Here is a 15,747-nt window from a genome sequence, read left to right on the forward strand (position 1 = left end):
TGGAGTAAACCTAACTTTGAATGGTCATTGGGGCGACCTGGACATTGTATAAGCTGCCTGGCTTAATCTTTATCAAATCCATTAATATCAGGGTCCATGGTGAATTAGACATAGTATATTAGTCTCAGCCTGTCCTACAAATCAATTATTAATCTTTGTGGGTGGTGGCAGGTGACAGATGTAAGTTCACAAGATCTTTTACATGTTCCCATTAAAGTGGGTTTTACTGATGCTCCAGAAATGTGTGTAATCTTCCCAAAATAGAATCTATTACTTCCAAATCCATACATGATGCATGATTCTGTCTGTTAGGTGTGCATACAGGCTATATGCTGCAGAAATATCCATCACAGAAACGACCTTCAAGAAGCCCCTGGTCTGTGCCTCAGACACTTCAACAAGTTTTATTGTCTTGGGTTAGGAGACATGTGTAGCTTGCAATATTATGTGCAACGTCAATAGCTCAAACGTTCAGTAATGTGGGACCTATTGCATTGCAATTGCTTGTTTTTTTAATGTTGACTGGCTGGAGACGGCTGATAGCCAGAAACCGGTCCTAGGATGCTTGATTCCGGTCCAGGAAAGACATGGCTTGGCAGTTCGGGCTGGACTGTTCCTATGAGGCACAGGGACAAGGCTGATTTGCATATAGGATTGTCTGAACTGGGGTGGTGTGGAGTGCAAAAAAACGATGGGTTTAGACCCAGATCTCTTTACTGGGGTGAATGTATGACATTGTTCTGCATTCTGTCCATCAACTGTTGTTTTTGCATTTGTCACCCCGAGTGGAATGGGTATGCTCAGACGTGAGTCCCATGCTCTCCACACCACTGGAGTCAAGCTATGCTGGCTGAAGACGGCTGATAGCCAAAAACCGGTCCTAGGAGGCTTGATTCCGGTCCAGGAAAGACATGGCTTGGCAGTTCGGGCTGGACTGTTCCCATGAGGCACAGGGTCAAGGCTGATTTGCATATGGCCATGTCTGAACTGGGGTGGTGTGGAGCGCAAAAAAACGATGGATTTAGGCCCAGATCTCTGTACTGGTGTGAATGTATGACATTGTTCTGCATTCTGTCCATCAACTGTTGTTTTTGCATATAAATAAAAGCAGCACGTTATATAAATAAAACCTACTAATTTAACATAGGAATTCCAAGTATCTGACTAATTTAAAAAAACATAAGCATTCAAGCGCAATCTCCGGGGGCAAGCAGTGTGGTGCAAGGGGGCGGGGTAGACTGCTTAAATTAAACAAAGAGCAAAACAGCAGTGGCCTCAGGATTGTGGTTGGGGCATGTGAGCAGTGTTGTGGGAGGAGTGCGGGGGGAGGCACTGGAGACAAGAGACCAAAGCTGTGTTGCGGAAGGGGTGCGGGCAAGGCACACAGCAAGCAAATGAACGACTGAAGTTTCATTGCACAAGTAAACAGAACAGTTAACCAGCAAAAATGCAGGCCAACAAAAAATAAGAGTTCTCTTTAAGTTTAAATAGCCTGAACAGTAAGAACACATGTTAGATGGCCAGTCCTCATGGGAGGATACACAATTCCAAAAGGATGGACTACTAAGTGTATTCACCTATGAAAAGCTAGCATTTCTAAAGGACAGCAAGATGAACCAATGAAAAAGATGGGTGTTTTTCAAGCTTTTATCCTAGATACAGCATGTCTCGAAGAGACAGCACATGCTCTGCCTAGGTGAGACCTAAAAAAAAAAAAACACACACACTGTTGGAATTTTTCAAGAACAAATGTGAACTTTGTTGTGGCTTACTTTAGGATCCCAAACAAATTGCATTTTAAAATTATTCATGAGCTTAAGGCACCTGCGATAGAGCTCGTTTTATGCACAGAAGGCTCTGTGGTACAGTAGCATAATTTTGGTGGCCAGTGAACTTTCCTGGAGAATTCTTTATGCACTTCTGACAACATGTTGACTCTCCATGAAATAGCATAAAGGGTTACTGTGCCTGTTGCATGTAGCAGGCAGATCACAGATTTATTTTATTTAGATAGCTCCGTGCATTACAGAGATTCTGATGTGACCAGTAGATTACAATTTACAATCCTTGAAAAATTGCTTAGCTTAGCTTAGTTATAAACTGGGATCAAGGAACTGCATGCAAACCGCAAAGCATAAAACTATGTTTTTTCCTTAGTATTTTGTTATTCTGCGTTTACTCAAGAGGTTCTTTGGGTAGCAATAAAGGCATTAGTAGGTGATGCATAAATACTTATTAGTGCAATTACTCATGTAGACAGATACGTGTGACATTCCGTAGATGTCTCGAATTCAAAATGTAGAAAACTAAAACAAAAGCCCCTGAATCTTACTTTATCTCTTGAACTATTTTAAAGTGACATGCTAATTGTTGTCGGTTCCTGGTAGGGGGTGTGGGGTGGGTTTGGGAGGGGGGGGGGGGTTCTGGTACAATATTTCACGGCTGCTTTTGGTTCCCAGTCCAGCCCCCTCTGGAACAACATCCGGGTATCCTTAAGGCCTGCCCCAGCACTACTTCAATTTAAGAAAACGTTGAAGAGACACCTCTTTAAATAGAACACTACATCCCAATGCAGTAAGAATCCAATACCCAGCTGCCTCTCCTCCTTTGACTGTATGCTTGCCTTTGATCATGTACAATGCTTCACTGCCTTTCCAGCTGGGTTCACGCTATACGAGCACCACACACTACAAGGTCTTATTATTTCATTGTTCTAAATATAGGTTATATTGTTTACTGCACTTTTAAGCTGGACCCCTGGCATTCGTATGCGCATTGCAAATAATAAGCCCATGATTAGAATTTAATTGGATATGGACAACAGGCAAACATTAGAACAGCTGTAAATGTGGCTAAGAAGTTTCCTTTTGAGACTCATTCTGGTAGTACTGCTGCTGTAAATATGTAGTAAAGTGATGTGAACATATGCTCAGTGTGTCGCACATTTCAAGAGGTACACAGTCATTGGGAAGAAACTGTTTTTATTAGTCATGTATATTAACTTCTACACAGTTGTCTCATTTTCTCTTCTTTGTGTACTTTTTATAGGAGTTTTTGTGGGTCTGGGCCTGAGTGGCATTATCCCTACACTGCACTTTGTCATCGCCGAGGGCTTCTTGAAGGCCGCCACAATGGGTCAAGTTGGCTGGCTGTTTCTCATGGCCACCCTTTACATCACTGGGGCCTTACTGTATGCCGCCCGCATCCCCGAGCGATTCTTCCCTGGAAAATGTGACATCTGGGTAAGTCTGTGTAGGAACACTGTATTCATTGTGTCACTGGATTGTGTCATTGGAGACCGTATTTAACCTCTGTCAGTCCACTTCCCAGGTCTGTGCATCCTTTCTCCCCTCACGGGTTGGCATACTCTTTACTCGTTCGATTATTGAAGCTTTGGTACTATGAATCCTGCACACTAGGCATGAATTTGATTGTTTTTTGTCTCTTTAGATTTTTTTGCTTCTTTTCATGTATGTAGCGTTCTGTTGGTTGTTTCTGCCCAAGCCTCCACAAGAAGCTGTTTGATTCTTAGTGTAATTGTTATACATTTCCGCCTCCTGTTACATGCAGATTAACAGCACTGGTCCATAGTGTTTAGCCTATATTGACTGCGACTTTGCTCTGACAGCTCCTATTTTTTTACTGCCCTTATTAAACAGTAAAACATTTTAAATTCTCACTGCTTGTGCCCAACCATATAGCACACAGTACATTTTACATTTCCTCAATCGAGCCCTTGGTCTTGGAGGTCACTTTCTATGCCTGGTGCTTCCTACAATGCCTCACCATTGTGCACGGGCTCTTTTCGAGACCAGCACTAGGATCCTTGTCCCACACCATGGCTTTGATGATACCCTACACATGGCATGGTCCCTCTGTCCATTTCCAAAAGCCTGCTGCTAACCAATTTTGTTACCCGACCCTTGTCTCTTAGTCCTCCACCAAGGAAATGATGCCGATGCCAGCTATCAGCCCTCTCTCTCCATATTCAAGTTCACATCTGTACTTGAATTGCCTGTAAACATTGAACTTTCCAGCCCTGGGCTATGGTACTGGAGTGAAACCTACCGTAGCGCCAGTGTGGCTAAGTGGGTGCCAACAATCATAAAGGTTGCATCGAAGAGGGAAGGGTTGGTTTCTCGGTCTTAAGCCTCTGTCTTTTCTGATGGAATGTATTGTTACACACGTGTTTTTGAGCAGTGTTGCCATCGGGTTTTTAAATGTCTATATTGGATGAAAGCCTTAACCTGCCTCGTTCCCGCCCTTTTTTGTCAGTTCTCCCCTCCTTCTCCATCAGAAGAGATTTTCCTCTCAAAAACACAATGTCCCGCCTTAAAAATTGTATGGGCCTTGTTTACATTGCACTATGTAATTCTGAAGTTGTTTTTTTTACTTCATATAATATACTTATTTTATAGATAGAGCTAGTTAAAAAGAAAAATCAATTACTAGTAGCTACCAAAATGCACTTCAAATTTTATAAAAATTAGTGGTAGGAGGACAGTACTAGATCGTGTAAAGTAGGAATATAGTGAGTGCTGAATTTAAGAGACGAAACTTGGGGACCAGCTGAGAAAAGCAGTTAATCATAATGTGCATGACTGCAGAGTAGCCCTTAAAATGAGCAAAAATTGTAGTCCAGCGTAAACGGTGGTCAATCTACAGAGTCGTGAGAAGGAGGCAGTGTTGTCTGTGAAACAGTGGCGTACGCCGCTAACAAAGTGTAGTGGGGCAGGTGAGGTGTGGTTTTTAAAAAAACATATTTTATTGATTTTTAGAATAACAAATCATACAGTACAGTTGTACTAGGATTTTGGCACATGCCCATGTATAATGACGCAGTACATCCCAAGATCCACATTTTGCACAGGTATGTACATGAACTTCCAACTTTACCTTACACATTCTGTCATATTATGTAGTACCATCAGCATAATATAAGGCAATATGCACAATAAAAACTCAAAACAACATCCCAACTACCCCCCTCCCCAAGGTCTCAGTCTCCGTTCATCCATTACACAATACCGGTAAATTCAGTGGGCAGCTTTATCCATAAAAATGTCTGCTCCGCACATTCCGCCCTGCACTACATCAAAGTCTTATTCTATTGTACATACATTTCCAGAGTCTTTATTGTACCAAATATTCCCCGTCTTAGGCCATCAAATCCAGATCATGTGTACACATCCCTTCTAACATAATTTCCCATTCGAGGGAGATCGGGGTCTTACGCAGGCTTCTGATTTCCTCCCTGCGCAGCGCTGCACCTTCTGCTGCGCCCCAGCGCAATAATTCTGCGTGCCAGGCACGTACTTCCGGGGATTTGCGAGATTTCCACCTCATGGTTATATTCCTAATAGCCAATAAAAATGCAAGGTTTACAAATCGGTATTGCACTTTATGGGTAGTGGCGCGTATGGAGCCCCAAAATGCATTCCCCAATGTATTGGTGAGCTTCGTAGCAGATTCTGTCATGTGTCGTACTGTATCCCAGTACCTCCGTAGTTTTGGGCATTCCCATATTTTAAGTTTAGAGTGGGGACTTTACCTGTTAGTGACCTGGTATCCCAGTGGAAATCGTCCTCCCAGTCGTCCCCCTACTGTGCCCTTTGTTCCCAACGGGTCGAGACAGTAGCACATATCCTCTTTGAATGCCCAGACTATTCCGCTTCTAGGAGGCAATGGCTTAAACCATTGTGTAGACTCTTAGGAACTCGTCAGCACTCTGTGGCCCTTCGGATTTTATTGTCTGACACATCCGCCTTGGTGGTTTGTGGCGTGTCTAAATTTTTTTAATGGTCTTGGTTGTTTCGTGCAAAAAGGTTTTCTCTCTCAATTTAATCCTAATTTTAATTGTATTTATTGGTTCACAATTAGGTCACTGCTTTTATTCCTTTTCATTGTAAAGGTGGTGTACATGTTGTAAATATTGTGACTATTTTATCTGTTGTATTGCTTTTAAGATATTGTATATATCGAAATAAAGCCAATCAATCAAACCATATCATGTGTATAAAATCTGCTCCCTCTAAAAGGCATCTAGGGCAAAAATGCTGTGTTTGGGGAAACATCTTATCTAGTCTGTTCGAGGTTAAATATGCGCAATGTATCGCCATTGTTTGGATAAATCTGAATTTTGCGTTGCGGGGGATTTTTCTGGGGTGTTCCAACACTATCAACCATTCTTTCTCCGTCAGCTCTTTTCCTACATCCACTTCCGCAAGAGTCTTTAATGATTGCAGGGAAACCCTCGTGTGTGTGCTAATTCCGGCGTACGACCATTTAATCAGAAGGGCGGGGGTGGGGGTGGGGGGGTGGCTCGGGGGGATGGTTCCTTTGTGGAGCCCAGTGCGTTTTAATAAATCTAAGCAATGCCGTGTGCATTAAGTACAAATGCACTAGGGGGCGCCAGTCTGATTTATGAATGTGTCTTGGTCAATTAGTGTCTCTTCCCCGAACAAATCCGCCACCGTACTTATACCTGCGTCTAGCCAGGGCGTCAATTTACGTTTTGTTAGCCTACCACTTGCCAGGGCAATCCCTAATAACGGGATATTCCCTGCGTATCTTTGCGTTGTGTGTGTGTATTGCAGCGCCGCTCTCCAGCACCGTAGTGCCGCCTGCAGCAACGGGGGAAAGTCTGCTGGGATCCTGCTACCCGGCCGTAATAAAGCAATGTAGTAACCCATTTTCCAAGTCTGCATCGGTATAGTCTATTTCTTGTAGGTTACGGCCCGCCGTCCAGTATGACAGCCATTGTAATTGACAGGCGTAATAATAAGCACGAAAATCTGGTACACCTAGGCCCCCCGCCTCGGTCCCGTCTTGCAGTTTCTTGAGGCTAATACGTTGTCTGCCCTTACCCCAAATGAGGTCCGTTACCAGGGTATTGAGTAAGTTGAAGGTGTGTTGTGGCACGATCAATGGCAAATTCGTGAAATAATATAGCAGTCGTGGCAACGCAACCATTTTAACAATAGCTGCTCTGCCCATTATAGAGAGCGGCAATGCACTCCAGAAAGCGACGCTAGCCCTCAATGCCTTGATCACTTTATTCAGATTACCCTCCAACATGTCTTCGTGCTTCCTATATATTTGTATGCCTAGGTATCTGTACGTCGACTGTGTGACCTGGATATTAGTGCCGACAATATCTATCTCTGTAGCGCCCTCCCGCTCCACAAAGAAGAATGCATGTGTTTTAGTAGTTTTGAGAGCCAGTCCCGATATACGTTCGAAATTATGAAACGCTTTAAATAAAGTGCCCATTGGAGTGTTAAGGTCAGATATGTACAGGAGTATATCATCAGTGTATGCCGAAAATAAATGAGTCGTGTTGCCTATACATTTCCCCAGATCTAGAAAATCCTGTCTCAACTGTAGTTCTAACAGTTCCAATGCTAATATAAAAAGGAGGGGGGACTTCGGGCAGCCCTGTCTCGTTCCCTTATGTATGGTACATTCCTCGATATATGTCCTCCCGTTCTAGTGCGTGCCGTGGGGGCGCTGTATAATATTCGTATCCACGTTATATATTCTACCGGGATGGCACATTTTTTCAGTGCCTGGAACATGTATTCCCAATGTATGGAATCAAAGGCCTTCCGTAGGTCAAGGGAAAGGCAACCAGCATGTGAATAGCGCTTCAGGGCCTCTGTCAGCAGATAATGTAATTTTCTTATGTTAAGGGAAGTACTGCGAGCGGGCAAAAAAACAGTTTGGTCTATGTGTATTAACTTTGACAGATGTGGGAGCAGTCTGTTTGCGAGCACCTTACTCAATATTTTATATTCTGTGGACAACAACAACAATGGCCGGTAATTTGCAATATCTGTGTGCTCTCTGCACGGCTTCGGCAGCGTAATGACCAGAGCATGGGCCATCGTAGTCGGCAAAGAGCCCTTCTCCCATACCTCTTTGTATCAGGCCACTAATTGGGGCACCAGAGCCTCTGCATAGGTATCGTTGAACTCAATGGGGAGCCCATCAAGGCCAGGTGTTTTGTTGCGCGGCAGCCCCTTCATTGCTGCCCTGATCTCCTGTGGTGTAATGTGTCCTATAAGTCCCTTACGCACCGGTTCTGGAATTATCGGACAGGTTAGGGTGGACAAAAAATCTACTGTTTGGTTCTCGGTGGGGTAATCAGGTACTCCGTATAATGTGGCATAGTAGTCGCAGAATGCCGCATTAATCTCCCCTTGAGTAGTAACTATGTCGCCATTGTTTTTGGTAAGTCGAGGTATGACCACCGATAGGGGGTCAGCTCGTATAATGCGAGCCAATAATGCTCCCGCTGTGTCGGCCTCGCTGTGAGTACGTTGCGTGAATGCCATATAATCTGTGACCCTCAGGGATTCCAACAGTTCCGCATGTCGGATTTGTGCCTCTTGCAGAGGGTCTTTTTTCTCTGCATCAGTAACTGCCTCTTTTTCTAGCTTGCCCAATGTCTCTTCCACCTCCACTAGTGAAATATGCAATTCCTGCCTTGCACCTACCATCGCACCAATGGCCTTCCCTCGTACCACCACCTTAAAAGCGTCCCATTCTATCAATGTATTTGTTGCTGTATTACTGTTATCTAGGAAATAGTGTTCGATAGTGGTGGAAAGGGTATTACGGAATACTTGATCCTCCAGGCGTTGTGGCCAGAGGCGCCATGTGGGGACCGGTGTGGGTATTGTACCCCATGTGATGATGGATTCCAGAGGGTTATGATCAGAGGAAGTCTTGGGGAGATAAGTTGAGTCAATCACCTGCATTGCTAACCTACTGGAACAGAACAGCCTATCGATTCTCGTGTGGAGGTCGTGCACCACAGAATAATATGAGTAATCTCTATGGAGGGGATGTCGCATTCTCCATACGTCTTGTAAATCCCATCCCTCCGTCCATCTTGGTAGTGCTTCAGCTTGTTTTAATACACTAGTGCCCTGTAATGGTGGGTGTGATCTATCCAATGATGCATCTAGCACTACATTGCAATCCCCCCCCCCCCTTCCCCCCCAGTATCCACGGATATGCCTCCCAGCCTGCCAATGCCCCACTTAGCGTATTCCAGTATTGGTCCTGCTCGTAATTAGGGGCGTAAAAATTTCCCAGGACTACCAATTGGCCATCCAACGTCCTTTTAACATGTACATATCTACCCAGTTTGTCAATTCTCTGCTCCTGCACAACAAAGGGCACCCCATGTCTTATCCAAATTGTGGCACCCCTAGCATAATTAGAATACAAAGTGGAGAACACTTGCCCCCTCCATTTCTTTTTGAGTTTCGCGACTTCATTTTCTATCATGAGTGACTCTTGCAGGTAGACTATTTGCACCTTGCAGCTTTGCAATTGGGCGTGTCTCCTGTGCCGCTTATGCACCGTGCCCATACCTCGTACGTTCCAAGTTATAATTTTATACTTCCCTCGTGTATGCATCTGTACATTAAACAGAGTATGTAAGAATATAGCAGGACATAGCTGCGGATCTTCAGAACAACAATGGCGGACGATTCGAGACCGTACTCCATCCCAACTCCCTTAATACTCGGTCCAACCCAACAACTGTATCGGACCAAAACTCCCAATAATTGAACCAGCATACATGCAAGGATCTCCAATGAATACACAAATTGAATTAACGCAAAGGAAACAAAAAGAAGATATACATAGCGCATTCGCCATCTGGGGGGTTGTGCCTGTGCCTTGCACATGATACTATGCGTCAAACATCTGCCAGGTTTGAGCTTCTACGGTACAAGAGCGCTAATAAGTGGTGCCTTATCTAAAATAGCTACGCTGCCTGAGGGGGGGCAATCGCAGCCGCGGCGTGGAATACAATATAAAAGTTACAATACTTGCGTGAGTCTATCACCCAAACAGTTCCGTGATTAGCTGTGGAGTCGCCGAGGGAAACAGAGCCACACTGCCCTCGGAGTCCGATCCGTGGGAGTCCTCCTCTTCCGTAGAGGATTTATCGATCGGCCATGGCGCATTCGTGAAGGTCGCTGTGGCCAGCACCGCCTGTTGTTTGGTCTGTTGCATCTGTTGCGAGGTAACCCGTGCTCGCCCGTTGGTCCTGCGCAGTCTACGGCCTCTACGCCCAGTCGAGGAGGCTGCATAGGATTTCTCCCTCTCCTCTGTGATCGTTGCAATCTCTTCCACATTAGTAAGTTCCATCACCTTCAGCCAATCCTCGACGTCTCCAGGGCTTTCAAAAAAGTATTATTTCTGTTAATGTACTATTTTGAGCCATGCCAGGAACAATAGCGCATACTGTATCTGCAAGTCTCTAAGTCGCCGCTTCGCCGCCATAAAAGAGGATCTTGGCTTCTGCACCAGCACTGTGTAATCCGGGAATAAAGAAATCCTCGCGTTCTCAAAGTTGATCGGTGCCGCCACTCTGGCTTTTTGCAGTAGAACATCTTGATCGCAGTAGTTCAATAACTTCACTATGAGGGGCCTCGGGGAGCACCTGGTTTTGGCCGCCCAGTAGGTATTCTATGCGCCCGCTCAATGCAGTATTGTGAGGGGAGCCCCTCCGTGGTGACATGGTCTTTAAACCATTGCTCTATATATCCCACCGTGTCAGGTTCCTCACTTCTCTCCAGCAGGCCAATCACCCGGATGATATTCCTTCGCGCTCTCCCTTCCGCATCCTCCACTAGCTCCAGCTATGTGGCCACCTGTGTTTGCAGCTGCTTTACATCTGTCTCCGTTTGTTTTTGCTTGGGCAACAGCTCCACCAGTGTCGCTCCCTGCGCCTTTACTGTCTCCGCCGTCTTAACATGGTCCGCTCTGAGCAAATTCAATCCCGTGGATAGGGATCCTATTTGGAGCTCAAGCGCCTTCCGCGTGTCTCGCACCTCCCGTAATATAAGGTCCAGCTTATCTTCCGTGGTAGACTCTTTGGTCGGGGGTGACATATCCTGAGCTCATCACCTCGTCCGTGCCGCCCAGGCCGCCTCGCGTCCGGTCCGCATCGGTCTGTTCTTGTTCCTTTGGCTTTGTAAGCCCCACCTTGCGCATCTTTCTCGGTGTACTTATGCACTGGGGTCAAGACACGAGATAAAGAGGGTCACACAAATAATCACGTCCCGGCCCACCCAAGTAAGGTTCTGCACTGTCGCTGAAAGGGTAGAGCTGCCAAATCCGCTAGGTCCTTCCAGGTCCTTGCGTGCAGTGATTGTGTTCATGTAGGGCCCACTGACGCCTGCAGCTCCCAAACGGCACCTCAGCGATCCGCAGTGGGCAGTTACCTACTGAAGTGTTGCTTGATGCACCTTGCGACGCTATCTCAGTGGCTTCACTCACGTCGCGCCCCAGCTCCGGAGGTGAGGGTGAGAACAATGGCGCCTGTAGGGAAATCACTAGTCACCTATGCTCGTAACAGTGCGTCCCTCGTGGACGTTCGGGCCCAGCAATATGGCAAAGCAGCGCGAGGCATGCCCCCACAGTTCCTCATGGATAGTAGGCCAGCGCTGGTATATGTGCTATGTAGGGCTTTCTTCGTATAAACACCTTAGCCCCTACCCACTCGCCCAGCCTTCCCCAGGCCAGAATGATCGTGTAGCAGCCTACCGCCAGTCCATCCGATCACAGCTAGCAGGGCAGTGCAGGAGTTTCCACCATGCGTCAGAGACCGTCTCAAAGCGGTGTGCAGCCTGATTGCAAATGGCCGCCACCGACATAGGGGCACACTCGTCGGATCAATGCAGCTCACATCCAGGAGCCGGGCCCCAGATCTCTTCTCCCTCTACCCCGGGTACTCATCAGGTTTCAATAAGTGTGTTTTCGCGCTTGGCGGAGCGCACTCCACCGGGGGCCGTCATCAGAGGAGAGTAGGGTCCTGCAAACCCGCTGTCGATTATTGTGGAGATGTGGCAAACCATCCGCCGCTGCCGCTCTTGTTCCCGGGAAGCAGACCCCAGGATCCGCAGCGTCTGGTCTCTGATCCGGTCATCCGCATGGCCCCCTCACTCAGTATGCGGTATCGATGGTACCGGCGCACCTCACCCCTTTAACTGTATATGATCGGCACCAAGTGGTCAGGCTCGACTGTACGGTCACACACCGCAGCTCCAGGCCGCCGACTGCGATTTCTGGGCAAGCGCAGCGGGCGCGCCGATGGCGCGCCACAGGCAAGCCCGTCTGCACCCGTCCGCGGCCGGGTCGCGGCCAGCGCCAGCCAGGCTGCCGGTGTGAGCAGGGAATTCAAGAGGGTTTACTGGTCCAGGTCCGAACTATTAGCTATGAATACAGCTAGGCAATGTAAGGCAATTAGAACTAACCTGGCAAGCACTGAGCTGCCTCTGGAGTGCCTACTATGTGGCAGGGTAATGGGTACCGCTCCTATAGTAGCCAATCCGATAAGTCTAACCTTGCTGCAGGCCCTCCTAAGAGAATATTTCGGGCAGGCTTATTGAACTGTAGATCTCTTCCCAGGCATGTAGATGACATATGGCTGATGCTCGCGGGCTCAGAGTGGGATGCCTTATTTCTTACAGAAACCTGGCTGAAAGAAGATAATCTGGCCTCTATTTCCCTAGCCGTCCCTATGGGTTTTAAAATGAGTTTTTCTAATAGGGAGGGAGACAGAAGGGGTGGAGGGGTGGCTCTTATTTTTAGTGAAAGCTATACTTTAGCCTCTTCCATGCCCATTACTATAAAAGGCATTGAGGGTCTTTACTTCTGCCTTCAAGTCAACCCTCAGCTATCGTTAGCCGGGCTGATCATCTACAGACCCCCGGATTGCTCTCTAGAAAGCACTTGTGAGCTATCTGACTTTATTGTCCAAAGATCCCTAGCTCACCCTCACTTTGTAGTACTGGGTGATTTTAATGTTCATGCAGATAGGCCCAGCTATCCCCAGATCGCCCAACTAATTAAAACTTTGGAAGCAGCTAACTTAACACAAATAATCGTTGATCCTACCCATAGGGTAGGACACACGCTCTATTTGATTTTTTCAAATATTCAGGAAACAATAGCAGAGACTCCTCTACCATTGGTCTGGTCCAATCACTACCTGATCTCTTTATCAATAAAATGAGCTTCTCGCAACCAGGCCAATGCAGAGGCTTTTTTAAGCGTAGGCAATGGAAGAATCTATCAGCGGACACCTTAGGCCCTGGCAATTAATCCCCCAGCTTTGACTACAGACTCAAACCTAGACGCGGTGGCGATGAATCACTGGATAGAAAAAGCGGTGGAAGATATCGCTCCAGCAAAACTCTCTAAATCACGTAGAGAATCACCATCTGCCCCCTGGTTTTCTAAAGCACTAATGGAAGAAAAGAGTAAAAGTAAAAGATTGGAGCGATTATGCCGTGTTAATTATTGTGAGACAACCAAAACATGCTATAAAAAAGCCCTGAACAAATTCCATAAATTAATCAAAACGGCCCAAAAACTTTTTATTGCTACTTCCATCCAGAAAGCTGAGCAATCGAGCAAAGAAGTTTTTAAGATAGTTCAGTCCTTCTTTAAACCAAGAGTTATCGAGACAGAAGTTACCCCGTCAGTGGCTCTATGTGAAGATATTCTGTTTTTTTTTTAATAATAAAATTTAAAAAGTGTATGACACCTTTTCAGACTCCGCTGCAACATTGATGTCTGATTCAGTGGAGGTAAGTGCGCCCGTTCCGTCTCTAACACAGTTTCGGCCTATCTCACAAAATGAGGCACTGGAAGAAATAAAAAAAAATGTAAATCCGGATCATCCCTGCCCTCCCAAGCTGTGGAATATGATGTCATGCTCGCTTGTAAAAACACTCTCACACATCTGGAACACCTCTATTGCTTCAGGGGGGTTTACTGACTGTTGGAAACATGCCACATTACTCCCCTTGAAAAAAAAACCTAATGGAGCCTCTGAGGACCTTAGTAATCTAAGGCCTATCTCTCTACTAGCAGCTCCAGGAAAAATGCTTGAGAAACTGGTACAACACCAACTGAATGGTTTTATTGAAAATAACACTATTTTGCATGAAACTCAATCGGGTTTCAGATCGAGGTTCAGCACCGAGACCGCCCTTATTGAGGTGGCAGAGTCGATTAGATGGTCGTTAGATTCAGGGGCATCAGCAATGCTGGTGCTTCTGGATCTATCTGCTGCATTTGATACGGTCGACCACGTCAGACTCTTGCAGGTACTAGAGGGTGTTGGCCTGAAAGATAAAGCACTAGCCTGGCTACATTCCTACTTAAGCGACCGTTTTCGGAAAGTTGCCTTATGCCCTTTCTCCTCTAAACCCAAACGCCTCTGGTGTGGAGTCCCCCAGGGATCAGCACTTAGTCCCTTACTTTTTAATGTCTATCTAGCTCCACTTTTTACTTTAATTGCCAAATGGGGGGTCAAAGCGATTTCATACGCTGACGACACTCAGCTGGTTTTTCCCTACTCAGAACTGTCTGTGGAAGCATTTAGCAAGTTTAAAGGTTGCCTCTGCGACATTGCTATATGGATGAATACCAACAAATTAAAATTGAACGCAGGTAAGACGGAGGTGGTTTTCTTTGGAAAAGGCCTGTGGCCCCTGCCGGATCGGTGGTGGCCGTCTGAAATGGGCCCTCCGCCTCTTCCTAGCAGTAGTGCTAAAAACCTGGGGGTGAGATGGGATGATAGCCTTTCTTTTTCTGCTCACATCCAGCAGGTATCAGGGGGGTGCCTAAGCAAACTTAGTAATCTCCGAAAATTTCTTGATCTGCTACCGGAAGACTGCCGCAAAGTTGTAGTCCATGCGACTGTCACATCGAGGCTGGACTACGCGAATGGCCTCTATCTTGGCTTACCGAAATATTTGATCCAGCATTTACAGACCGTGCAGAATGCGGCTAAGAGGCTGATAAAACATATCCCTTTCAGACATCATGTTTCTCCACATCTGCGCGGTCTGCACTGGCTTCCAGTGGCTAGCAGGATCAAATTTAAGGCTCTGACCCTGGCGTTTAGGGCATTACAGGGTAATTGTCCTAACTCCCTTAAATTGCGACTTCCCCGATACCATCAAGCAAGGTCCCTCAGATCAAATTCACTGAATCTGCTACATGCCCCACGAGCCCTGAAGGCTCGACTTGGGGGCAGGACCTTCTCCGCTGGAACGGTAAAACTGTGGAATGACTTACCGATCCTGATCCGTTCTGCAACTTCAGAGACCGGTTTCAGGAAGCAATTAAAGACATGGCTGTTCACTCAAAAAATCTAAGTCTCTTCCTCTCGCGTCACACTCAGCTGCTCACTTAGCGCTGGGACACCTGCATGCGAGGTAGCTGTTCACGCTTTAGAAATGAAATGAAATGAAATTTGATTTATAAAGCGGATGGCTGACCTAGAGCGTCCCAGCGCTAACAAAAGAGATAGAACAAAGAACAAACTGAGGAGGGTACCGTTACTAAAGGTCCTTGGAAAAAAGAAATGTTTTAAGGGACTTTCGAAACTTAAGATAACCGGGTTCAGTGCGGATACGACTGGGGAGAGAATTCCACTCTTTTGCAGCATTTAACGTAAAGCGGCGTCCCCCTGTGCGTGCCTTCCTCACTCCAGGCACTATGGCTAGGTTTCCGAGGTCAGACCGGAGAGCCCGGGAAGATTTGTAGGGGCAGATCAAGCTTCTAAGAATCGGGGATCCTTTGCCCTGGAGCGCCTTATTGGTGATACATAGTGATTTGAAGATGACTCTTTCGCGTATTGGCAGCCAGTGAAGAGCTCTCAAAGCTGGTCTGGCCGAAGACCTTCTTGAGGTCCCCGAGAGCATC

At 46.4% G+C, this 15,747-nt stretch overlaps 1 protein-coding gene across 4 annotated transcripts in view; it reads left to right on the top strand.

The window, feature by feature from the left end:
* LOC147733966 (adiponectin receptor protein 2-like) overlaps nt 1-15,747 on the top strand; it is a 489,190-nt gene that overhangs the window by 446,517 nt on the left and 26,926 nt on the right. For all 4 annotated transcript variants that reach the window (XM_086952872.1, XM_086952869.1, XM_086952871.1 and 1 more), the window contains exon 7: nt 3,049-3,242. In XM_086952872.1, the coding sequence (XP_086808998.1) occupies nt 3,049-3,242 (194 nt within the window). The remainder of the gene's footprint in view (nt 1-3,048; nt 3,243-15,747) is intronic.

The sequence above is a fragment of the Lissotriton vulgaris genome, chromosome 1_2 (assembly GCF_964263255.1).
Source record: "Lissotriton vulgaris chromosome 1_2, aLisVul1.2, whole genome shotgun sequence".
NCBI lineage: Eukaryota > Metazoa > Chordata > Amphibia > Caudata > Salamandridae > Lissotriton > Lissotriton vulgaris.